Source organism: Gouania willdenowi, chromosome 5 (assembly GCF_900634775.1).
Source record: "Gouania willdenowi chromosome 5, fGouWil2.1, whole genome shotgun sequence".
Taxonomy (NCBI): domain Eukaryota; kingdom Metazoa; phylum Chordata; class Actinopteri; order Blenniiformes; family Gobiesocidae; genus Gouania; species Gouania willdenowi.
In genome coordinates this window covers 4,624,671-4,651,661 of record NC_041048.1, presented here as the reverse complement: position 1 = coordinate 4,651,661, position 26,991 = coordinate 4,624,671, and the positions used below count along the sequence as shown (strand labels likewise).

Here is a 26,991-nt window from a genome sequence, read left to right as displayed (position 1 = left end):
AACAACACTTCGTCATGCCTGGAAAACATACAAACTGTCTTCAACTCGACAAAATAGGATAGCAAGTATATGATGAACAGTATCTCTCAACTTAAAGGTCAGGCAAATTTTTATATTAAGAATTCATTCCAATAATTGCACATATTTTTAAATATAAAAAGTTTATTTTCATTAAAATATCTTCAAACATGGCCATATCACATACACATCCTTTTGTATGCCACTGTCCTGTTCACACAGGAGTTATAACATTTTCAAAGTCAGAAATAAAAGGCAAGTTATTTGGCGGAAGACAAAAAGTAGAGGAGGAACATTCACATTATTATATTTACTAAATACATCTTTCCCCAGTTCACCTAAACTGGAGTCTATAAATAAAAGATCAACAAAAAAAGTTAAGAAAAACAATAGTTATTAAACAAGTTAGCGAAGCCCCTTTTCCACTGAGTCAAGTTTACAGAAAATGTACATTGTGAATATACAGGGTGTGGTTTTTTTTCTAAACCAATCCAAAAGCCTTTTTGAGACTTTATTCCACAAACTTTAGCTCTTCAGCCTCAGAAGCATGACAAATCAAATACAACACTGATGTCTCAATATAAACATAGTGAAGGGGTTACAGAGTTTAGCCTTCAGTAAAAAACATTGAAGCCATTATTTTGTTTTTGTCAACTCAAACCCACCCCCTTTTCCTAGAGTTCATTGCTGTCAAAAATAAAACTTAAATGTCTTGAACACTATTATTGTATGTCTCAAGCGCTTGCTGTGGTAACTGTATACTGTGGAAATACATTTTACTTTGGTTACTTGTTTGATCACTAAATGGCTAATAAATGATTAAAATTTAAATACAAAGGGTACTAATGGCAATTGTTAAAAAAATAAAAATTGCTCAGTGGTTGGTAATTATCTGATGTCACAAGTGTGTAAACTTAGTGTAATTTTAGCTACTTTTGTTGTAGATCATTCGATGAAAAGAGAATCATAGCTGAGATTATCATTGTAACACAATTAAAAATCTCTGGTCAGGATTGTGTTGTGGTGAAATTATGGTTGATGAAAAATTGTGTATCAAAGTATTTGAATACTTCAAGGTTGGTTTGGAATAATTTTCTGATTTAAGACAATAAGGAGAGAAATCTTAAGTTGCTAAACTGGAAAGCAATGTCCTGTCCATTTAAAATGTCAGAGTGAGAAACACTCTCTGTGGGGTTTACCTTCTGCATGCATCATTCTAATAAAATCAAATACACTTTGGTCTCAAAGGCTTCATAAAAAATGTAAAAACATTTAAATCAAAACCATAAGCCCTGTGAATGTCTATACTTTAACCTGAAAGTGATGTGGGCTCTTAGTCAGTTTGCTAAAGTCTAAACAACCTTTGTACTTGCCATGGGACTTGCTCCTTTAAAAGAATATCATGGTTCACACTAACACTCTGCTGGGGAGAAAGTGTCTTCATCAGCAACAAATGGGCTGTAGTCTGTGCCTCTTCAGCGGTAGCGTCCGATGGGAAGTACCTTCATACAAGTGAAGCTGTCAGGGTGCTTTGACAGCACCACTGGGTTGCCATCCATGCGGACCTCACTGAGGATTGGTCGTAGGTAGTAAGTGTTGTTGGACTTGCAGAAGGTGTTGATGTTGACCTCAGTGATGTTGTTGTTCTGGAGGAGAGAGAGAGTGTGAATTATGTAAAAAATGTCTACTAAAATATCATGAAATTTGTACTATGTAGGAAAAGCATTTCAATTATTTCATTCTTCATGTCTGTAATGGGGTTTCATTTGGTGGAGCAGGTTAGTCTTCTCAACTACATGTATCAAAGTCCTTAATCACTGATGCCATACTCTGATTTTGGTGTTGTACTAGTATTAATCAAAGGATTTAAAAATGGTCCCCACATGACAGATGTTCATAAATTTTTGGTTGAAGGAGTCTTTCCTTGGTGTTAACAAGAGGACGTCCTTCAGTTCTCAAACTCTTCACTCTTTTGCATTATAAAAAATCTAGCTAATTACAGCTAATTGTAAGGTTGAGCTTTTTTTATTGCAAAAAATTTGAAAATTTGCCTCCTATTTTTTTTTTGTTCATTTGTTTTTGTAAATATAAAAGCTAAACTATTTATTTTATTTATTTTTATGATATGATATGGACCTTTTTGACTAGTTTTGATAATGTCAGATGAGAGTGGATTGCCAGATTGTTCTCGAGATAATGGTAATACTGACAACAGTATTCATGTATTCATCAGCAAAATATTACAGAAAGGAGACTTTAGTTTGAACTGGCGCACCAAGATTAAACTAATACATTTAAGCATCAGGTGGAGTACAAGATTGGAAGAAAGCTTCCTTCTTGGGGATTATTGGTGTCGATAACATAAAACTGAAAGTATCATTGCTGACCATGGTCATCTCTTAATGACCACAGCTTGTGATGGCTTATACCATCTCACACTAGTTCCAAGACATGACATGTAGTTCAGTGTACCGGTACTGAAATGGCCGCTAGTCTCACGATCTCCATGTAATAAAGCATCTTTAGATATAGTGGAACGAGATGCCATCCTACCAATAGGAACCAACTCATCTAAGGAACTTTACCTGAACCTTGTTGAATATATTGCCCCTGGAATTTAGACAGCTCTAAGGTTAACAGAGGAGCCAACCTAGTACAAGGAATGTTTGCATCAAAGATTAGCCTGTGTTTTTATTTTTTTGTTTTAGTAAAGAAATACAAGGTAATTTTAGACTTTCCCAAACTTACTTGAACAAGGGAAGTTAACTTGCATAGTTATGTGCCATTTACAACACTGTTTTTAGCCTAGACAGTACTGTGTGTTAAGCTTTAACCATACAAACCTGTAAATGTAGTATCCGAACGCTCTCAGGGATTACAGGTACAGCTTCCAGTTCATTGTCAGCCATATACAGGTTGGCCAGTTGGGTTAATTTCTGTTTGGGATAAAAAAATATGCGTCCTCAGTGACAAACAAAATGTAAGTTAACTGATCACATATCTCGTAATACTTTACATTTTGTTGCAAACCAACATATTTAAGGATATTGGTGCAGCATTTTACAAATTGGTCACATGTAGGTACTTATCCAACTAACTGGTGTTGGTTGGTCATGGTTCATGCAGTGATAAAGTAGTAGTAGATAGTATACGAGACATCATATATTTTAAACAAGCTGTCCTATGTTCAGCATCAGGAGGCTAAAGTTCCAGCAGATCAATCGGTAATGAGAGGAATGTTTAGGTCAATATTGACTAATAGACATTTTGAAAAGTGCCAAAATAGTAATTTTCTTTTGGGTATTACATCTTTTATATGTGATTTATATGCAAGTTATATATGATAAGTACTCACCTTGAATGCATTAGCCTTGACACCCTTGGTATTAAGCAGGTTGTGGTTGACGTTGAAGGTTGTCAGTTTTGGCGGGAGTATGGGAAGTTTCACCAGTTGGTTCTCGGCTAGAGACAAGTGCTCCAGCAAGGTTAGCTTAGAGAACGCTCCGGTTTCAATCTCCGAGATCAGGTTTCCGGTCAGGTCAATCCTCTTGAGAGTGGCTACGGTAGGAAAAAATAAAAAGGCAATAGAATAAAGCAGAATGTCAGATTGTTGAGTGTTTTTATTTTTCAGGGAGCATTTAGTTGCTTTTATCAGATTTAGATTCAGATTCATTCTTTATACAATCCACAGGTCTAGAGAAAAGTAAAATCTCAACTAGAAAGTAAATCCTTTCAGAGCTGTGATGTCAGAGGGGACCAACAGCCTTGGCATATATAAGACAAGTTACATATTTTTTAACTTTGTTTTCTGATGAGCTTTTTGTGTCTTGTGCTTTTGGAGTTACGTTATTTGTTTAAAGCATACAGTTTGTTTGTTAAAGTGTTTGACCCCAAGATCATAAAGCTGTAAGGCTCACGATTATTGTGTTCAGTATACAGAAAATAACTGGAAAGCACTTGGAGAGCATAGACCTCCGCCCTCAGTCCTCTTATTGCGTTGTCACCTAAATGTTAGATTTTGGAGATTTATCCCGATCATCCTCAAAATCTAACCACTTCCATCACACCCATTTCTGATATTTCCTTAAAATGTCATCAAAATCTGTCCATTAGTTTTTGAGTTAGACTTTTCACAGACAGACAAATAAATAAACACAGACAAAACCTAACCTCCTTGGCAGAGGTGAATAAGATAATTTAATCAACAATGTAAATAAGAAAAGAAAGGACAAACATAGTCCATCCATAAAGAGCCAAAATTGATTGGTAGTGTTACATAATATCCCATAGTCCACTATGCAAACCATGTAGCGCATATTTGAGTAAATATTGACAACTTTTAGCTAATTTAAAATAATGGAAGCTACGTTATTGTCTTATTTGTACTTAAGTAACAGTTTTCTGACTCACGAACGTCAGCAAAATCCATATTGCTGATCTTTTTGATCTTGTTGAAGCGAGCGTACAGGTAGGCCGTTTCTTTGGGTAGAGTGGGAACGCTGGTCATGTCCGGACTGACCTCCTCACAGTACACTGAGCCAGTCAGACACACACACAGCAGGCAGGTTGGCAGGTCTGCAACGCAGTAGAAAGTACCAGTATCAGTGCAGGATAACACAAGTACTAAGGTAGTAGAAAGTGTTGTGTCAGTAGTGATCTGTGATCGTGACTGTTACATTCTGCACTAATTAAAAACATTCTATTGTTTCATAGTACTACAACTGATTCTTTCAAACAAACAAGAGATTACTCAGCAAATACTGAACATAAAAAGTTTTTTTTTTTTTTTTTAGTACTTTTCCCAAAGAAACCTACAGCTCTTAAGTAAAAATGTTTAAATCCTACATGCTTATATTTCAATATGGATACAGTTTTTCTAAGACTGTTTTAGATGTATTTTGTTAATGAGGCAAATATTCATGGATTAGTATGAGATACTCTTACCGGAGGCGTCTCCTCCATCTGGGATTGAGCTGACGCCAGGCGCGTCTGTTGTAGGCGGCGCCCTCTGCATAAAAACAAACAAACCCAAGCCTTATCATTAACACGCTATCACTTTCATTGACTTGTTGCACGATAAATAACGTCAATATTGAGGATATCAAAGTATCTAAAACTAACCCTAACCCGAAATCCCTAAAGAAGATTTGTTTGATTGTGGGGTTGCATTATTTTCATCCAGTCAGTGCCAAAAGTGACTTTTCTGGTGTTTTCACAGATAAAAAAAAACGCAAAAAAAAAAAAGGTACATGTTGATAATTTGAGTTTTTTACATCTATAAATACACCAGAACCACATGTCGTGTTGTGTGACAAATTAATGCAAGATAAGAATGAAGTAGAAACACTTTCGTATTATTCTACGGTATTTCAAATCTCAAAATGCAATGCACAAAACTTTTCTGAAGTCACATGACCATTTGTCAGCAAACCCAATGTTGATGGTGGAGTTATAAACAAACTTGGAAGTGGCAATTTCAATCCTTTTGAGTAAAATCTCCTGATTTTAGGAAGAATTACCTTTGATTTATTGATCTATGAGACCTACATATGTCTTTATTAGAGTTGCAAACAATGTTCCTGTGTATATCTGTGTAACCTAAAGTCCTCCACATTCACTCTTTCTTTGACAGATAGTGGTACCTGCCATGAGATGAAATAAAATATTTCAAGAATGCTTTGTGGAACAACAATAGTGCTAGGTTTCTCCATTAGAAAATCTCAAGCCTATAAGTCCTTTCTTTCATTACAAATTCAATCAAACAATTGTTCAAAATATTATTACTATGTAGGCCTCCCTTAATTAGGCCTGGGCTTGATCATGGGATTATTGGTACTGGCCGGCTGGAAAGTTAGTGGTTAGAGTTAATTTTTCTCTGCAGATTTTCCTTTTTAAACTGGAATGTGCAATAATGCTTTTTTAGGCTGATTGAAAAGAATAATAAGTGCCAACAGCAGAGGATGCAATAAATGTAATTTTTTTTAAACATCTTCAGTAACGGGTATCTGAGTGTACAGCATGTTTTCTCGCAATGCCTTTGAGAAGTATTTACCAATGGCCAATTTTTTGCTGAGTATGCATCATCAAACACTCCTTACACATTTATCAGCCAGGATAACAGTCAGCCAAGATACAAGACCTCTTGAATATCCATAATTTATAGGATTGTTGACTGCGTTTGCCAAATATCCACACATCATCATCTTCTGTATGCACTTGTTTTGTGCTCTGAAAGCTAAAAGGTTACTAGCTTTTTAGTAGTAAACAAAAGACGACAATAGCAAATGCACAGAGATTTAACTGAAGACTGAAGTGAAGCCAAGTTGCATGTTTTTGGACTGTGGCTGGAAGCCTTTGAAGAGATGGGAGTAATTGGGGCTGAAATTGATGATATATGCTTAGAGGTATCAATGCTGGCAATCTTTCCATCAAGCAGTTCATTGGTGCTGTCAGGTACTTTAAGGCAGAATGGCAAAGGTCAATTATATGGTTTTCTGTGGTTGTTTTTACCATCTGTGAACCATTAAACTTACAATGCTATGACCTTTTTGTTGTGTGGATGAGATTTAAACATATATGATGACCTTGTTTATCACCAGATGACTGATATGAAAACTATAATCTGACCTTTAGTTTCTGACTATATTATAAATGTGTTGAAGTTCCATCCTCAGAATTGGAAAACAAAACTAAAATTATGTAAAATCATTTAAAACCAAAGCACCAAGGGGCTAAGGAGTCATATGCAATATTGATGTCACATATTTTAAGGTTTAAATTGTTACTTGATGATATTAAACATAATTTTGTTTTTCATCATTTGTATGCTGTATCCTAATATCCACTTAAATGACTAAAACCCAAACTATACAAAGTGGGGAAACAACTCCACATAATAAAGTTTTTTGGAAAAAAAACCTGGAACATTCATTAAACCAACTGTAAAAATCTTTAAAAGTTATACTTAGTAATAAAGCTAACAAACAGTCGGCCTCAAATGACTTTCACATGATTTCTTTTTACACTATTATCTTAATCCAAACCTCTTCCCTGCAAATACTCTCAGGTTTTTTCCTTTAACTTCATAATACACATCAGAGCTTTGGTTTGGCAGGTCCTTGTATTTCTTGAAGGGGTTAGTGTGGTTGTAGTTAGTGGTTTGCATAGCAAAACATAAACATGGTTTTCAATATGTGTGTGGGTATTGTGAGCTCAATGAAATATTATCTGTCAGCGGGAGGAAGATGGTGGAATCCAGTGCTGACATGCTCTGGCGAACTAACACTGGAAATATTCATTTATTATATTATATAAGGGGGGGATTTAAATCATTTTTTAATAATGAATTATCAAACAAGCCAAAAGTGAGTAAAGCAAACATATTTGTAGAATTACAAAAGTCACATATTTGAAGAAAAATAACCCCAGAAAATATGTAAAAATGTCTCACCTTTGCTCTCCTTGTTTTCAAATGGTCACTGATGTATCCACTGATCAGCCTCCCAGTTAGAGATCCTGGTATCAGCTGTGATTCTTGCTCAGACCTCCTGGCTGAAGCTGCAAACAGTGCTGTCAGCAGCACACTGATAACTAGGAGAACCTTCATGCCGTCAACAGCAGCGTGATGCCGACACGCCAGCTTGCTCCAAAGCCTAGGTTTGGGTTAGCAGCTACTCTCCACCACAAGCCCCTGGTTGGATGTGTCAAATGATCCTATTTAAAGGCTGAACCAGTAGCTTTCTGCAGGCTCCTAAAGTGGAGTTTATAGCAGAGCACGTAACCCTTTCACCACCACCCTCTATTCATATGATGTGGGATGGAGACACGGACAGGATGTAAAGGGAAGTGCCCACTGCACAGAGAGGCACATATGGAAAAAGACAACAGTATCTATTTGTCTACTAAATGTTTCTTAAATGTGTACAGGAAAGAAATGAACTTCAAAACTTGCTGAGAAAGCAGAAAAATTAGAGCTGACAACCAATGTGTATGTCGGGGAATGTCTGTGGTCCCTTTCTGGCTACTCAGTAATGACTTATAATGACCAAACTGTCTTCCATAAGGCTTAGTCCCTGTTTTGCTCCTTTTTGATCTCAGGTTTTTGACTCGCTGCTGGTCAAAAAGTTTATTTGGCACCCCGTATACAGACCCCGATTATAGGGATGGACTTTCAATTGACTATAAGGGGGAAATACCAACTCCTCCCTGTGACTAATATTTGAGGTTACAGTTTATGGACAGTGTTAGAATTTGCTTTCAAATTTCAGGAAATGAGGCTCGATCATGAACGGTAACTGTTGTAACCTCCGCCAAGGAGTTAATGTTTTCACCGGCCATTGTCAGTAATGTGGATGTTTGTGAGCAAGATACTTCAAAAAAGTTCTAAACAGATTTAAATAAAAGTTGATGAGCTGATAGACAATGGTAAAAGGAAGAACAATTTTGATTTTGGCCATGATCTGGAAGGTACTGTAGATACAGTATACAGAAGAAGTTTTTGAGCAAGCATATTTCAAAAAGTTGAAACGGATTGAACGTATTTAAATGAAATGTGGTGAGCTGATCTAAACTTGGTGGAGGTTTGCGCTCTGTGAGTGCTATTGTTTACATTGTGGTGACTTAGAATTAGAATGACTTTAATGGATAAAAAAAAAGAAAATGTCTCCCATGGATCAACATTAGAATGTTGGCCCGCTATACATTTGCTTTTTCCGACTTTTATTGTATCTCATTAAATATATTCATTAATTTGTTGAGGTGCTTGTGGATTTAATTTTATTTAGATTTATAAGTAATAGATTTAGAATGAAAATAAATAACTTTTGCTTCATTCTTAATTGCCATTTTCAAAGCACAGATTCTGTTGAGTTTCCTTGGCATTTGCCAATGATAAATACATGTGATGTCGGGAACTTTACTCGACTATATCACACCGGCAAATCCTAGAGTGAACTAACTACTCTAGGCTTCATTTCCTCAGAGATACTCCTTCATTTGGCCCTATTAGAGCAAACAAGCAGCTCCAGTAACTGATAAGGTTCTCCATGTCAGTTTAGATGTCTGTTGCATTTGGTAGACAAAGGATTCATTTAAACAAACCTTGAAAGCTGTAGGAAGATCAATTCTACCACCAATATTTTGCCATCTTAACGTCCCATTGGAGGCAAACCTGAAATGTAAACTCCAAAAAGAGGTCAATTTTAACAACAAAGGATCTTGTTTGCCATTATGTACAAGTCACTGTGTTTTTGAATAACTTTCAACTCCTTACGGTAATGGAAAGTTACCCTTGTTTCTCTTTAACAGTCCCCCCCTTGGGTTAGGCTTTTCAAAGCAAGTTTTCTCTGAGAAAAACCTTCCCAACAACATGAAGATTAAAAGCAATTATATTTATTACACTCCCTAACCAAACAATAGGCAATACTGTAATTCACATTTCATTGAGTTGTTTCTTCCTTATGAGGGTGTTTTATGTCTGGCTGTGACTTGGCTGTGGATGAAAAAGTGTTTTTTCCCTTTTGGTTATATTCATTGCAGAGGCCCAAGGCACATGTTTACGAATAATTAATTTTATTTATCTATTTTACTATGAACTCCATCCAGTTTTTAAAAAAGTTGTTTCTTTCAATGCAGAAGAAAAAAAAGGATAATTTGAACCTATTTACACTATTTACCATCAACTAACATCAGGACTAAAAGCACCTTGAATATATATGAGCCCCAGCTCTAGCCCCTACCAGGAACATTTGGTTATTTTAAATCAGGGGTGAGGAACTCCAGTCCCCGAGGGCCTGATTCCTGAGACTTTTAGATGTCTCTCTGCTCCAACCATTGAAACCAATGTGTTGTCATAAAGCTCTGCAGAAGCATGATAACGAGCCATTCATTTGATTCAGGTGTGTTGGAGCAGAGAAACATCTAAAACTCTCAGGAATCAGGCCCTCAAGGACTGGAGTTCCCTACCCCTGTTTTGAATACTTCTTTCCTGGTTGGGTAGTGTCTTGAAGGAGAATGATGTTCTGCAACTAATTTTCTTCCAAGTCTTTGATCTCTTCATTTTGACATACATAATTTATTTAACTCAGGTGAAAAGCATTCAGTAAAACAATATAATAAGGTGGTTTTACTCAGTGACCAATGGCCTCCCTGGCGTTTTTACTTTGTGCAAAATCATTTTGACAGGCCAAAATTGGTCATTGCTTTGACACATGTGCTTTAAATAATTCAGTTTGCTGTCTGGGTGCAACAAGTCTGCACCAAAAAAAGAAAAATCCAACCCACAATACACAGTTTATAACTGGAAATGTGGATTTCCTTTATTGTCAAAGAGCTAAATGTCTAATAAGTATTTATTTATCTTTTGTGCTTGTAAAACTGAAGATTAATTCTAAAGTTGACAGCTTTTCCTCTCCTAAATTTCTTTAAATGTCTTATCAAAGCGCACCATGTGAGAAAACTAACCAAAGATGTCTAGAATCATAATTTTTGAAAGGTTTTCCAGAACTCCAAGGTTAGGGGTTTTCACTTATAAAGCTAAAGACTATTCAGCAGGAGTTTTTGGGTTGATTTCAACCTCAGTTGTCAAATTCAAAAGATCTCAGCCTTTTTCAGCATGACTCTTAAAATCTGTCCCCATAGACACAGTAAAACACTCAAAAAAAGATGATGTGAGACAGCACTTCTCCATAAACAAGCCAAGGCAAGAGAAGAGGTTGAGGTTTCATGGCAAACTAGCTAAATAGAAACCATGTGACTATTTCTGCCTTTAAGTTGGGAGGAGAAAGAAGAGGCCCAGATGTAAACATCCTCAGAACATGAGCTCGTTCTGTTACAGGTGTGTTAGCAATTATGAACACCTTTAAACTTTTACGACTCCGGGAAGAGGGCCAGCAAGTGGAGAATGTTTCTACTCTCACTGAGTTTCTCGAAGTTGAGTCAAGGTTGTGAAGAGCTTCCCAATAAAGTAATCTAAATGGGAAAGCCACCCACAAAAAGACACCAAACGCAAATTAGTGTTTGAGTGCTCCCTTCACGCTTCATGTGCAAGCGAGTATGGGGTAAACTAAGGCTAAATCTGAGATTTAGATTGTTTGTTGATTGGAACTAAACTTCAGTGGGCAGAAAATATGGTTCTGGTGTTATTGAAAGCTGCTTTATTACACAAATCGATTTTTTAAAACTGTAACAGTTTTTTATCCATTACTGATGCCTGTGTGACCTCAAAAACACGGTCAAAGTGACATTTCTGTATATAAGTTGTTTCATCAGCACGCATTACTCGATGCAATTACAGTATATCGAGTGATGCACCAAAAATGTTAAGGTTTCGGCCGAAAAATACACTTTTGGGCCATTTTCGACTGAATTTCAATACATCTGAGCACGAAAGCATCTTCTAAGCAGAGGTTGAGACAGAGCAGTAAGTGTGATTTATGATTCTGTTTCACATCAACCCTGTATTTACGTGTAGCCCTCCATCAACGTGGCGCCCTACACCGTGACGTGTGGCTGCATATCAGCAACTTGAATTCTCCTTTAGTCAGTCAGAAATATTTACATATTTTTAATTGATTTATTCTTTGAAGCATTAGTAATAATTTACACAATTTCAATGTTTAATTTTTTTTTTAGGTTAGTACACACTTATAGCCATAAATGCAATGGTACTAATAATTTGCATGATAATTTGTTTTGGTTTTTAGCCTTGGTTTACTCATTTTTGGTTTTCGGTTTCTGCCCATAATTTTCATTTGGGTGTATTCCTAGTCACTACCTCAAAAGCATCATTTTTAGAGTGTTTTACTTGCATTAAATGTTAGACTGTTCTGTTATGTCTAAGGAAAGATGACCTGCTTTGGCCGTTTTACAACAAACAAGTAAAAACTCGTGAAGTTGCAACATTTTGTTATTGTATTGCTGTGATAAATTACAATTTGTGCTAAAAGACCACTATTTAAACTGGAATTAATTGGCAGTAGTTTTGAATGGTACTGGGTTTATTGGTGTGACAGGTTTGGTTGACAAGATGGAAAGCACAATTTTTCTGCAAAATGTGAAAGTGAGCAATTAGTAATGACAGAATAAATCCACTCTAGACAAAACAAAATACGTCAGTGAAATCACGCAACACTCGCCAATTTCCCTGCAAAGTACGTTCTGTGTGCAGCCGACCACCTTGGTGGGCATAAAACTAACTTGGTCTCCACGGGTTTGGCTAAAAGCTGACATAAAGTATTAAACTGCTCCTGAAAGCTGTGTTATGGGCGTGACATTGCCTTGCTCTCACTCTGGGTTTCTTCAGTCTGGACCATCAGTTTGAATGTGTATGAGTATTGCTCTTTATTTTCCAAGTTCGTTGATTAGCAACGTGTGCTACTCATCCCTTACTAACCTAATGGTAAACTAAAAATAAATCAACTACAATTCACATAATAGTGACAACACGAGTTTGGTCAATTTACAATTACTGCCTATATTGGCGTTACGAGATGATTATTGTTGTAATTGGTGCTATTTAAATCAAGTTGAACTGAAGTGAATATTACACAGCAGAGGTGGGATAAATATGTTGAAATACATGCAATATACAGTATAATAGATAAAGAATTATGTAAGTCAAGTTACCACTAAAGCTACCAAGTCAAAACTCAAAAAAGTTTTGTTTTTCCTGAAGCTACAAAAACCGGTGTCGGAACATCCTTGTTTTGTAGGGGTGTAACAATTTGTTTTTAGCTACAATTTGATTCGAATCACGATTCGTTGTTGCCGATTTGATTCAAGGATAATATTTGGCAGTAACGTCTTTAATATTAAAAGCACCTTTAAAACATATCCATATAAAGTCTGCTGTGCTTAAATTAAAATTCCTTGTATCAATACAATCAATTGATTACCTTTTAAAACGATTTTAGATCGATTAGAGTCATCCTAAAGGCAAACAAACTTTTTGATATTCAGCACTAAAAATAAAAGATTTGGAGTCTATTCTCCTGGACTTAAGCATTTTTTTGCACGCCTGCAGTTACGCGCTTCTGTCCTATGCGTATTCTCCGGTCCAGGCTCCTGACACACCAAACGCGCGTAAGGAGCCAAAAACCGCGTAGTCTGTGAATGAAGGCGGGTTGAAGGAAAAGAGGCAGTGATGTCATTTTTTTGGGCTAGAAATCACGGAACATATCAACATTGATCAGATTATTGCCGTGTGACTTAGGATCGTCCGCAATCTTCTGTCTGAGTCACAGTTAAAATCTCTTCATTCCATTTTTCCATTTTGGGTCGTCGGTTTCCGTCAGGGACTTGTACTTGCACTTATTCCAGGGTTAGAAGCTCGTAAGAGAAAAAGAACTTACGCACACCGGAGGATGCGCGTAAAGCCAGATTTGAATGGGAACACCCACATTTCACGGCTGTTCCACCCACAATGCGTAACTGTGAAGAAGGCGCACAGCAGCTGACTTAAGTACAAGGGGAGAATAGTGTGCAGCCAAAAACAGTGCCACGACACGGCTTTTTGGACTTATGTGCATGGGAGAATAGAGCCCTTAATGAAGAGGATGCAGAGGTTTTTAATTGATGGAACCAAAATTAGTCAAGTGACACAAACTAAATTTTTAGGCGTCATTGTAGACCAAAAATTTACCTGGAAATCTCACACAGAACATGTTTGTCCAAAAATAATGAAATCTATAGGTATTTTGAGTAGAATTTGCTTCTTAATAGGTTCTAAATGTATGATGACACTGTACTGTAGTTTAAATTATTCACATATAACTTACTGTAATATGATTTGGGGTGGTACATGTCAAACATATCTGAATAAGATTTTGATACAAGTTTTTTTTTCTAAGAATTGTGAATTTTTCAAATAGATTGTCCTCATCTGCTTCTCTCTTCAGGAAATGCAATGCTTTGACAATATATAATGTTAATATTTATTGCATTTGTCTCTTCATGTATAAACATGTGCATATGCCCAATGTTATGCGCAGAGCTTGTTGCATTTTTTTCACATATACTTTGGATGTTCATGCCTACTCCACCAGGCATTGCGGAGATTTGCATCTGTCCTTCTGGAGAACTTCTGCCAGACAAAATACACTCAAATATAGAGGGCCTTCCCTCTGGAAACATTTATTTCTTGCTCAAAGACTATATCCACTCTTAAAAGACAGATAAAAAGAACAAGTGTATATCTATGTACGTATGTGTATATATATTTAAAACATTGACTTACCTGCTCATGCCTGATCTTGTTTAAATTCACTTGGTGGTTTTATAAGACCTCTAATGGTCTTCTCACTTTCTTCTGCACAGTTATGTACAGTATACATTTTGTATTGTTATTTGTGCAAATAAAATTAAATCTAAATCAAATCAACTTGCAGAGCACAGATCAATGTTGGATTGTAGGAATATAAATTGATTAATTGATCTCATGGATGAATCGTTACACCCTTGTTATTTTGTGTTCACTTATTTTGCTCATCAGTAACTGTAACTAGTGGTTTAATTTCAGAATTACTCGCAAAAATGTTGTCTTGGGGACAACAACAACATTCGTGGGTGTTCAAGTGATTTTTTTTTTGTAGTCCAAACCTGGCTAGGTTTACGGTGCTAACATCTGTGAACCACATGATTTTGTGACAGCAGGGGGCGACATTTATCCTTGTCTGTATGTGTGTGGTCGAGCATTTACATTGACCCCTCAATGACCTTATCCAACGTCTTTTAATGGACGAAACCCATAAGCGCAGGTCATGAACCCCGTCTTAGATTATCAGATATAAGTGGCTATCTATCTGCTCCTAAACCATTTTAAGTGTTTCCTTCAATCAACATTTCAAATTAAACCAATTCAGCTGGTTCTTATGTCCTACTTGGACGTCCTACCAGTTTCCTTTATTAAATTAAAGGTAAATCCTTTTTTTGTTTTTAGTACACAGGGTGGCATTGCTGCCGTATTTGGGGTTTAAACGATGCTAGTCACGCACCGTTCATTCTATGCTGAGTTTCCACGATTCTCAGTTTTCCATTTCACAGTCCAAAAACATGCTTCTTAATTAAATTTAATTGGAGTCTAAGCTTACCGTAGAAGGGAATGTGTGTGTGTTAAACAAAGCCTGGACTGTGGTGACCTGTCCGACGCGTACCACACCTTCTCCTTTGAGTGAGCTGGGATATACTCCAGCGCTTGCTTAACAGCATATGGGGATGGATAAGATGTTTCTATCACTCTTCTCTACTCATTCCAGTAAATCCCTCGGCAGCAGAAGTATTCTACACTCCTTTTTTACTGTTAAAACCCTTTTCCTTCTGCCGAGTTTAGGCAGTCAGTACAGGAATTTAAGTCCCAGAGGAAAAACCTGATGATTTCAACAGCTCACCAGCAGGAAGAACCACTGTTTTCACTTTCACAGATATCAAGCTATGGTTTTTTTTATTTAAAATGTGAAAGTTTTTTCAGATTAGTCACTTAGAGTGAAAAAAACACCCTCTTTTTTGGGAAGTTTGAACACTAATTTTATTGATGAAATTTATTGTGAATATGGAACTGCCTTGTTGCAATAAGTCGACTTTCTGCTCTCTGGTTCCTGTTATCTGGATCAGATGTAGAGCAGATGTTTGAGCACTGGGAGGAATTAAGAAGCATTTATTTTTCTATTTTGTGTGCTGCTTTGTCATGCTACACAAGTTGTTCTGTGTGTCAGGCTGTAAATGGAGCTTATGGTAATTATTAGAATATGTTGACATGCTACTTATTTCATCCTGGTTCATTTCCTGTCTTTAAGTCACACATCATTCTGATGTATTGGATTCCATATGATTTTATAGTCCTACTGTACCTATATGTATAACATATTTTTTCTTGACAAAAATTTAAAAAAAAAAAAATCCTTTATGTAGCAATATCAATCAAATGGAACTCTCAGATTATGGATGCAACTTTGTTTGAATACTGCAGGTCGTGAGTAGCACTGATGATTTCTATAATATAAAAAATATTTACTTCTGAGAAAACACTTTCCTTCCACTGTCTCCTTTTCACTTGTGACCAGGTACGTCACATTCTGTGACGTGTATTTGTGGAAAAAGTGTTTCCATGGCGCTTTTGCAACACATTTCAATATTGAAACGGCTTAAAATTCCTCCTCATAAAAGCGTCAAAACTTTTTAGCAATAGTTGTGTTTTTTTTTTTTTTAAATTGAGGTGTTTCCATCACCAACTTTTATATATATTTTATGTATATTAGGGCCTGATTTTGAATAAAGAGAAAAACACCTATCCAATAGTGAATTCTGCCTGTCCTTACGTTCCTTAGTTGGCATTTTTGTCTCTGTTTTCTTCTCTGTAATAATGTCAGATACATCTTTGGTTCTTGAAGATCAAAGCTTGTATTCCTCTGTGATCTTGGCTGTGGTGGCTTAGCATGTGTTGGTGACTCCAAAATGATTCTCCATTGCTACTGGACGAAAAAGCACCTCAGTTTAAACTGTCACTTGGCACGTGATAGTCTGGACAACCAGAGAACACCATATGGAGAGTATTACTGGTTGAGTGGGTTCCAGCGTACAGTGGTATTGGATAGTTTCTCCCAGTTCACTTGATGACTACTGGATTTTGCTATGCAAGCATTCCTTGCATTTTCCTTCCCCCAGACAAAAAGTGAGTCACAGTTGAGCATTGGCTAACAAAGTGTGCATTCTTTCCTAGAATCATTTTTAATGTGAAATCTCAGTAGACAAACAAGTGATTAGTTATTTTATCTGCTGTTTTATGCTGTTGTGGAATAATGAATCTTATTACGCTGACTTAAAGGATCATTACATCAAAGTGTTCAAAAGTAAAATAATCTGTGAATATGTTTCTCACATTGAACATGCATTTTTTAACTTGTCATTGGTCTTATTTCCACAACAAATCCTTAATTTTTTGATTCTTAAAGCATTTCACAATTATTTATTTTTTTCTCTCTCCAACAGTTCAGTCGACTGTAAGGAAGTATTTGCTGACATTGTTTATGCTCCTTGTTAATCCCAATCATTCCAGCTAATTGTTAACAATCCTATATGTGCGGTCCTGCTGGGCTGTGGCCGGGACCTGGGCTGGGGTGGGGGGCGCGTCCCGGGGGGCTTGGCCCGGGGGCTTGCCCTTGGGGGGTCCTGGTCCCTGGGGGTACTCCTGGGGCCCGGGGTGCTTGGCCGGCTGGCCGGGCCGGTCCTGGCGGGGGTCTTCTGGGGCGGGTGGCGCGTGCCGCGCCCTTGCATACCTTCTGGTGCGGCCCCTGCTTGGGCAGTCCCCCGTGAGGCAGAGTGTCGGGGTGGGATTAGGGGGCCACATCCCGGCGGGGCGGTCTGGCTTGGCCTCTGGAGGGGGCCCTGGCTTTAAAGAACTGAAGCTCGTGGCGCGGGCGGCATCAGCATCTGGGGCGCCCGGGGGGGCTGGGTTGGGGTGCCTGGGGACTGGCGGGGGGACTCCCAGCGGCCCCCTGGTGCCTTATGCGGCTTGGGGTGTGGTCGTTCGCCCTGGGCGGGCTGCTCCTGGTGCTGCATCCATTCCGGGTCCTCCTGGCCTGGGGTCGGGTCCTTGCTGGCTCTGGGCTCACCGGCGGGTGCCCGCCGGCTGCCTGTTCGGCGTGGCTCTGGTCGTCTGCTGGGCGTGGGCTTTGGCTCCTCCACTGGGGTCTCGGGCGGGGGGCTCTCTGGGCCCTCCCCTCGGGGGGCTGGGCGCGGGGGTGTGGGTGGTGGTGGGGGGGTGGGGGGCTGGGGGGCCTGGGGGTTGGGGGTTGGAGTCGGTGGCGTGGTGCGCTTGGTCCTTGGCTCCTTGGGGGCTTTTCGGGTGTGTATGGGGGGGGCAATGGCAGCCTCTCGGCTTGGGACCTTGGGGGCGTTCGGGGGGCTGCTTGGCCGTGGGGTGGTCGCCGGGGGCCCCTAGATCTCTCGCTCTTTCTGCTGGCCCGACTGCTTCTTCGGGCCCGGGGGCGGCTCATGGGTTTTGCAGTAGCGGCTCTTGGAATCACATTTGTCATGGACGCACTGGCCTCGGGCTGTGGGATAACACTCATACTGGGCTCAACCATAGACACGTTGTTCCCAAATACCTGTTTTATGTAACTTCCACTCACTTCCTCCTCTGCTCACAGCCACCACCATTATTCCTAAGCCGCACACTGGTCACCAGACTGGCTTGATAACACAACAATAAGCACAATATACACAACCACAATTTCACATCACATCACTTGAAACTTATTGATTATTCCCCACCCATTCGTTTTCCTATCTTGTATCCCTCCTCCCTGTTAACTCCCCCCCCCCCACCCCCCTCACCCTGGTGTAACACTGCCCTCTCTCTTTTACATCCTCCCTTTAATAAAGTATTTACCCTTCCCTAGGGAGGGCTGGTGATGGTCACAATTATGCAATGAAATAAACTCATTTATTTAATTGCAATAATAAAATATGCATTGCTGTTAAAAGATTGCACTTCTTGTAGTGTTAACCTTCAACAGCATGTGCAAACAAGGTGAGGAAAAAAAAAAAAGTTTAAAAAAAAAAAAAAAAAAAAAAAAAAAAAAAAAAAAAAAAAAAAAAAAAAAAAAAAAAAAAACAATCCTATATATATATTAGGATGATGAGGGGCTTTTAAATTGTAATAGACTTTTCCAACAACAAAAGAGAGTGACAATATGACTTTAAAGTGTAATTACACCCTGCCGAATACATAAATGATAAGTTAGGTGTGAAGTAATTGGGGTCGGGCATCATTTCATTTTGAATGATTCCGGTTCCTCGTTTCGATTCCGATTTCTACCTATTCCCGATTCTGATTCTTTTAATTGTCTAAATATGTATTGTGTACAATGTATATTGTATGTGTTGCACTGAGCTGAGCTGAGTTGGTATTTTTTCTAAAGTGATGCAACACTTTAGACCGTTCATGTTTGTGTGTTAACGGAAAGACTTCCTGTAGATTCTTCTTCGTTGGTGTTCGGTGGCTTCCTCTTCTGGTCGGCAGACTGGGTATCGGGTAAAAATGTAATTTTAAAAATTGGAATGTTAGTCCTTTGGACTACTCGATACTCGATACTCAACCCTAGAAGGAGTGTTGTTTATTGATCCTAGTCCCACTCTTTACATTTTAGTTTAAGTATTTAAGTTTAGTGGTTTTAGTTGATAAATGTCAGAGTGACTGCTCTCCATGGGTTGAATGCCGGCTATTGCAATTGAATTTTGCTATTGGCTGAGAACAGATCAGTGACGTCACTAACCGTCCTCCTCTCACAGCCCTTGATTGACAGCTCATTGCGGAACTGTGCAGCGCTGAGGGGGCGGGGCTGGTGTGCCTGGGCGTGTCTTAACTACTCTAGGAGCCACGCCTATAATCAAGACATTTTTTGAATTTCACCCTCGAGGCAGGTCAGCAAAAACCTGGGGTTGTACTTACACTAATAGTCACCAGTTTAGTGCTTTCTTTGTTGTTGCTGTAGTTTTGATCGCTCTTTTTTATAAATATATTTCATTTTATTTTAGCTCCTGTATTGGTATTGTGTGCAGGCCTTTGTCTCTTATTCCCGCAGCGAGTCATTCCACTCCACTGTGGTTTCTTCGTTTTGTGCTTAGACTTGGTACTGTATATATGATTTTTTGTGGTTAAACTGCATTTTCATGTGTTTGTGAGAGCAGGGGACGTCTAAAAAGAGCCCATGTTAATGCAATTATGTCAGTTTAATAGGTCATTGTGGTCCTGAATGTTTTTTTTTCTGCCTTAATTGTGATGAGGAGAGCACAACTGTCTCATCAGCAGCATACTCCATCTGGTTAAAATCTTATTTTATTGGCCTGCTTCGCAAAAGCTTTAGCTTTAGTTTTTGCTACCTTCTAAAAAAAACTGTCTGTGATCCTGGCTTTGACTGACCCTCTGTCTGTTTCTCCCATTTTGGCTCTGGTGATTTTATTTCAGCATAGTGTTATCATTGTTGGGCAAGCATTTTTTTCTTCATAAATTTAACTGCATAAAACTTTTTTCCCTCGAACCAGAAGAAAGACTATTTTAAATGTTTGGTTAAAGTTTCTGCTCGACTGGTGTATTTATTTATTTATTTATTGATTTTACATGTGTGTGCCTTTGGGTTTATTATGAGACTCAGTTCAGGTGAGTTCAACACTTTCTTGAGACAAGTCCTGGAAAATTTGCTTTTTTTTTTGCCTTTCAAGAATTAAAAAAAGGTTCTCAAATCTTTATCATGTCTAATGTTTATATATTTAGTGGATGGGAAAATAACCCAAAAAATGCAATCCCATTTTTACATATTTTAGAACACTAGTAAAGCTTTTTAATAATAAAGCACAAAGAAAAAAGATCATTTTCTATTCTAGCATTCCTCATTCCTCACATCTCCAGTCACGCCCCAACATTTGGGAACCACTGCTATAGCTGATTAATAGTGTTTTTTAGTTGTAGTCTCTAGTTTTAACTTTCTCCTGCGAGCTGGATTGCATGCTCTAAAGGGCCGGATATGGTCCCCAGGCCTTGAGTTTGACACATGTGCCATAGGGCGTGTAAAAAAATACACACAAACATACTTCTTGAGCCCAGCTGGTACGAGTGGGCATGTTATCCACTAAATTTTGCCCACTTTTGGCATGTTACATGATGGAAATGTCTATCTCTGGCCTATCTGGAGCAATACTTGATCCAGAGGCAGTTTGTGGTTTTAGTTTTGGTCAGAGGTGATGAAAGTGTTGTTCATGCACGGTTTAAAGTCATCTACACCTGCCTGTGATGTCTGCACAGCCTCTTCAAATCATTTTATATCACAAAGACAGAAACGATCAGGCTCTTTTATCATTTACAGATATGATTTTTTTTTACCTGCAGCACATTTATATCTGGACTCTTGATTTATCTTGTTAAAATTCTGCAAAACCTTTTGGGCACGCGTGCACGCGCAGCCATGCACACAAGGTCGTTACAGCCCAGGTTTTCCACTCCAAAGCCAGACAGCTGTTGGCTTGTCATCCTGTTGCTCATTTTTCATGTTGGCTTTATCCCTGCAGAATGCATCACTACTGGGATTCTCTCGCAGGAACAAACAAGCCTTTCAGTCCTCAGCCTGTCAACATTTCAATTTCATGGCCTCATTTACCCTTTACCACAGTTTTGATGAACGAGCAGCTTGTTTTGCATGGGTGTTTTTTGGACAATAAACGTGTGCTGATTGAGTTCTAACAACCTATACATCAAATTTTGCCCAACTTATGAGCAAGCGTCACTGTGTTTTTAGCATCTTGAAGTGTTGGACTCAGTGAAAAAAGTTGTCTGCGGTCGTCTGGGGAGACTGAGTGCTTCATTAATGGTTTGGCATGAAACGAGCAACATTAAACATACAAGAACACCACAAATTATGCTTGTAATAAGTGTCCAACTCGTCATGTGTCTGTTTTTGTTTCATATCATAACCTGTTTTTGCATGATATCATCTTGCCTGACACTGCACTATTAGATGAAGACGAGCCTGAGAAGGTCAAGTGTGAATTTTTTGATGGTGATCTTTAGAGAGACCATGGTGCATGCACAAGGACGCTGCTTTGACATGTAACTACTGTGCGTATGCTGGCTTACATCAAAAGTAGTTAACGGATTTTGACCAAGTTTTAAGCAAAGATAGACCTTCGCACTTTGGTCTAAAAAAATCCTGAAATTTTTAGTTTGATCGAATGAATACTTTTTAAGATATGCACAATTTAGTGAGGGGGGTGTGTGTCGATTTTCACTCGTCCTTATTTTTCTTCCATTTTCAGCTTCCAATATCTCAGGAACTACATCACATAGGAAACTGAAATTTGGTAAAGTAATAATGCTCCACCATGGAAAAAGATCTGCTATACATCCTATCTGGTGGACATGCCAGCCTCTCAAAATTGGGAAAAAGTTTTTCAGGGTTTGGGGCTTAATCATGTTTGGGCCTTCAATAAACAACTTTTCATATGCTTTAGCTCACTGTACTTTGATCAGCTTAGAGCTATGTACATAGACTGTTCAAATCACTGATGATTAGTCAGAGATATGCATTGGTTCTTTAGTGACAGCTTCTTGAATTCGAATAAATGTTTCTTCTTTTACTATTTTAATGTGCCCATAACTGTGTATGAATGTAAGAAAAAAAATCTGATCTCTGTTTTAATTTACAATATAAAGATGACTTTTTCTTGAGATATAAAACAATCTTTCTATGCAACTTCATTTTTATTTTGGACCCCAACTTTGAGTTTTTTCACCACTCGCCATTATTGAAAATCCTTTACATGAGGTCATTGTAGCTTGCTTCCAAATTTTGTTTTTAAAGTGTGAATGATCATGGCACCATGATCACAATCAAATCAAATCAGTATCACCAAAATAGAAAACTCAGTACATCTTGAATCTCAATAAATCGCCCAGCCCTAGCTTCCACTTACAAATGACATTAGGGGAACAATAATATCCAAGCAATAAGTGACAGATTTCAGTTCCTGCAGAATCTTTACTTAAATTTCATTGATTTTGTGACCAATTTGTATTTATTTTGGAGACAATTTGTCGAAATAGTTGCATGAGTTCTCCCAACAAATACAAATGAAAAATAACTGCAATCAGGTGATATAAGCTGAATATATTATCCAAATATTGGGGAGTCTTATTGAATTTGTCCATTTGGAATATCTACAATTGAATTAGTTGGTAATTTGCACAGTAATTCATGGTTTCTCTGTTATTTTACATTCTCCTGCTGGCCAAATTGGATGCTATAAAAGACCAGATTTGTTCCCCAGACCTTGAGTTTTACAACTGTCCTCTCCATGTACGTTTAAAGGAAGTAATCCAGATGAACCTCTAGTATCGTATTATCTATGATCTTCTGATAGAGCTCGCAATTACAGGAACCCCTTAAAACAGTGTTCGCTGATGGCAAGGGTGACATTTGTGCAGATAATAGTCATTCCAACAAAGCAAAAACTTTGAGTGAATTTTAGAACAGTTAAATAACCACATACTGGTGGTTATTCATTCATTTTATAAATTAATCTGTATTTTTTTCAACCTATGACTTGATTGCAGTTGAAATCAGCTGTTTCTCAAAGCGTTTGTGAAAGCTAATCTATATTTACCTGTTTCACGACCTAAAGCTTGCTATATAGATGACGCATTATTTTTTTATTTGTTTTTTTCAAAAAATAGCATTATCTCTGTAAAGCAATATTCCTGTAGCTCATTCATTTATTAATTCTTATGGTTTCCAAACAGTATAATTATCACCTCCGCTATTAATGTAAAAGTAACATTAGGAACCTACTTGGAGTTGCTAAACTTTATATTGCTTAAAATGTATAATCTGAAATTCTGTCTAAGTGTGGATGTAAAGGGAGGAGTAAAGAACAGAAGCTCGGAAAAGTAATTTAAATTTGTTGTTTCTGGATTAAAAAACCTCTTACCAATGTCCGAGTGAGGGGGATGATTTATTTCCTCAGGCAGTTAAATGGTTTTCAGAGTTGATCTCTTCCCAAGAAGAAGCAATAAATCTGGCTCATATAATGGATTTACAGTTTCTAAAAAAGAAGGGAAAAGTGGGGAAAAATACCCGTCGGCTTTTCACCTGAAATAACTGGTGAGCAGGGGCCAAAGTCATTACAGTATTTTCATTTTCTTACTTCTTTAATGTAACACACTAAAGTCAAAGAATGTTTTGAGAAATGGTTGAAGTTCCAGTTTGGATAGATGGTATGCAGTTTTGCATTTTCTTTTACAATTGTTTTGCATCACGGTTTGGTTTTCTTTATATTTTGACTGTAGAGAATACTTTTCAGTTTTAGTTTTTCAGTGCCCACATAAACTAACCGATCTTTCTATCCAACTAATTATCCTACACATCCCAACCATTTCTCCTCTATTACCCAGGGGTCCGTCTCATCCAGTTCCATATTTATTTGTGACATCTTTCTTCTAATGAATAGTGTAACAACTTACTCATCTTCTACACTTGCAATGGACTTGTTGTGGGGATGAAAAGCTTAGCTGTAATCTTCTCTGAATTTTACCACCACAATAGGCTGACCTGTAACAGTGTAACTGTCCTGACTCTCATCTTATGCAGGATGAGATGAGTTGAGTTCCAGCATCTTGTAACACTGAACTGGAAAAAGAGGGAACAGATGTTGGACGGAATTTTTTTTTTTTTTTAGCTGTGTTGAAGGAAATGTGTCCAATAAGGGTTTTCAAATATATATTTTAAAATGAAACACTTGATGGGACTGTTTTTATGGAACGGAGGCTTGGTTATTGTCCAAGATCGTGCATAACGAGGACACAAAAGGAGATGACAAGAATAATGCAGAGGAAAGATGGATGAGTAAAAGCAGAGTGTGTGTGTGTGTGTGTGTGTGTGTGTGTGTGTGTGTGTGTGTGTGTGTGTGTGTGTGTGTGTGTGTGTGTGTGTGTGTGTGTGTGTGTGTGTGTGTGTGTGTGTGTGTGTGTGTGTGTGTGTGTGTGTGTGTGTGGCTCTGAGACGTGGCAGAACGACGAGGCCTGGCTAGCCAGTCAGCAGATCTGTTCCATATGTTTCCTGGAGACAGAGCACGAGGCTGCTCCCCTTCCACCCCACCCACTGCACAAATACACTTCATCTAAAAAGACATAACAGTCAAGGAGCGGAGTGTCCGCGGAGCAAGGCTGCAGCACTGACTCATTTTTAGCTGTAGGTGTTTTAGCTTCAGGTAGAGATGGATTTTGCAGGTGTTGGGTTTCGGCGAGTCGGCAGGAGTCGGCTGCCGTTTGGCCTCCATCAGAGAACGAGGGGGCTTAAAAAAACACACACAGCCTGTCAAACTTTTCTCTCTAGTTTCATCACATTTACGCCTACCACGCGTGCTTTTCACAGTTCAAACTGTTTTTGTCGACAGGGCTGAAATAAGTAAATGTTTGTGACCGGTTTCATCATTCAATTTGCTTCTGAAATATCCCCATTGAAAGACCACCTCCAGTGGAAACCAACTGGGATTTTGTTATAGTATGTAACTGAAATTTTGGCAAGCAGATAATGGAATTCAATTGGTCTCGTAGACGACAAAATCACTGTAAAGGCTAATAATGTCATCAACAAAAATGACAATTGCTTAACTTATTGTCATGGCTTGATCAATGTCCCAAACATGCATGCTTTGATAGTTGGCAAACACGCAAATACCTGGCAAAAACCTAGGCAAGAACATGCAAACTCCACATGGAACAGTCCATCTGTAACTCTTTTGATGTGAACTTAATATGCCAATGACCAAATGACTTGAAGTGACTTCTTGCTGTTAAGAAAACCCAATAATTGTTTTACAAGTATCATCTATAAAGGATATTGTTCATTGGGAGGTTGTTTATTTCGAGATATCAGCATAAGGAATCTGTACAGTTTAGTTTTATTTTGTGAGTTCATTCTTTGTAGGAGTGTGTACAGCCTGATGCAGCACAGAAGGTGGTTAAATGTTTCAGCAGGCCAGTAATAGCAAGTCTGAATGGCACAAATGTGAGCATTTAGAAGGTCGCCTTTAAAATATATTCATGCACTCATCAAAATTAAATGTTAATGGCAACCCTGTACTAAAAACATCTACTTGGCATCAAAGTGCTGTATGCAGAGATGTATGCAGTGGGGAGATGTTTTATCATTTCACAACTTTCAAGGTATTTATACTCATCTCTACCAGTAGTTGGCTTTCCATAAAATGGTTCCACGTTGTTCAAACTTATTGTCAGTCTCTGATGGCATCTGCTGGTCGGTGATGGAATCACATCTGTGCTTTTATCATCTGGGTCACCAGTATTGGCCTAAGGAATGATAACAAAATTGACCTCGACTGACGTTTTAAAAAACAGTAAAAGTATCGTCAATTTCTTTGTGGGAAAAATGTGTTTTAGGGTTAGTGTTTGATTTTGGTTTTCTGGTCGGTGCTTGTCAGCAGACCTGGTGGTTTCCAAATGAGATAAAGGGTAGGAAACAAAAAAAGATTAAAAATAGATAAAGGAAAACAAATCCACCAAATCTACTGTACTACACACCAGATTGTTATGGTATGTTTTTATTTATTTTTTTACATTTTTATCGAGTAGCAGTAGCAATCATAAAATGTATTTTACAGGCTAAAACTGTGAAATACAACTCGCTACAACTTTAATGAACAAACAAACAAATGGCCATCACAGGAACAAAGACAACAACAACAACAGTCACAACGGTGACTAGTGAACCATTTTTTTTAGTTATTCATGTATTTCTTTATTATCAGTTTCAAATCATTGACCAGAATTCATGGTGATTTAGGTAATATGGGAGAGTATTTTGTACAAGAGGTCTGCGGTACTTCATTTCACGGTTCAGAACCGGTCCCTACAAAATCACCAGAAATGAGTCATAAACTTACACAGACTGATCGATTTGGCTCTAACGCCACACAGTGAAGAAACGCCCTAAAAACATTACCTCATAATACAGCAGAGAGAATTGAGACCAATACACATTGGGACATTAATTCTGCTATGAAAGGTCATCTAACTGAGACCCAATTCCAAATTGGGAGTGCTCTTGTCACAGTTGTAACGCTATCACCTGGACTTAGCCGGATAAACACCCTGCAACAGTACTGTACGTCAAACTCTAACTGAAACCTGTTCTAAACTGGGAATGCTCCCATTACAGTAATTTCGCTCTCACCTATTTATAGTCCAAATCCTGGGGTTATCTCATAACATTCCTGTGTTTGTTCTTCACGCTCCCCCAGAGCTGGCACAAAAACCTTTGCGTGTCATATACTGACCAAAGGCGGCAGCGGCCACTAACCCTGCCTCACACTGGACATCTCACTTTGTAATCAGTACTTCAGACTCTAACTTAGACTCAATACCACCTTTGGGACTCTCCCGTTACAGTTACTTGTCCAGGCGGGTGCCCT

General features: G+C 38.3%; 2 protein-coding genes across 3 annotated transcripts in view; one reads left to right on the top strand and one right to left on the bottom strand.

Moving 5' to 3' along the window:
- cenpp (centromere protein P) overlaps positions 1 to 26,991 on the top strand; it is a 91,559-nt gene that overhangs the window by 18,328 nt on the left and 46,240 nt on the right. The gene's annotated exons all lie outside the window — the stretch shown is intronic.
- On the bottom strand, positions 326 to 7,804 carry ogna (osteoglycin, paralog a). Its single transcript, XM_028446192.1, has 6 exons — positions 7,469 to 7,804; positions 4,963 to 5,026; positions 4,429 to 4,593; positions 3,374 to 3,576; positions 2,862 to 2,954; positions 326 to 1,664 (listed from the first exon to the last, which is right to left on the bottom strand). The coding sequence occupies exons 1-6, from the start codon at positions 7,622 to 7,624 to the stop codon at positions 1,494 to 1,496; spliced, it is 852 nt and encodes a 283-aa protein (XP_028301993.1). The 5' UTR covers positions 7,625 to 7,804; the 3' UTR covers positions 326 to 1,493.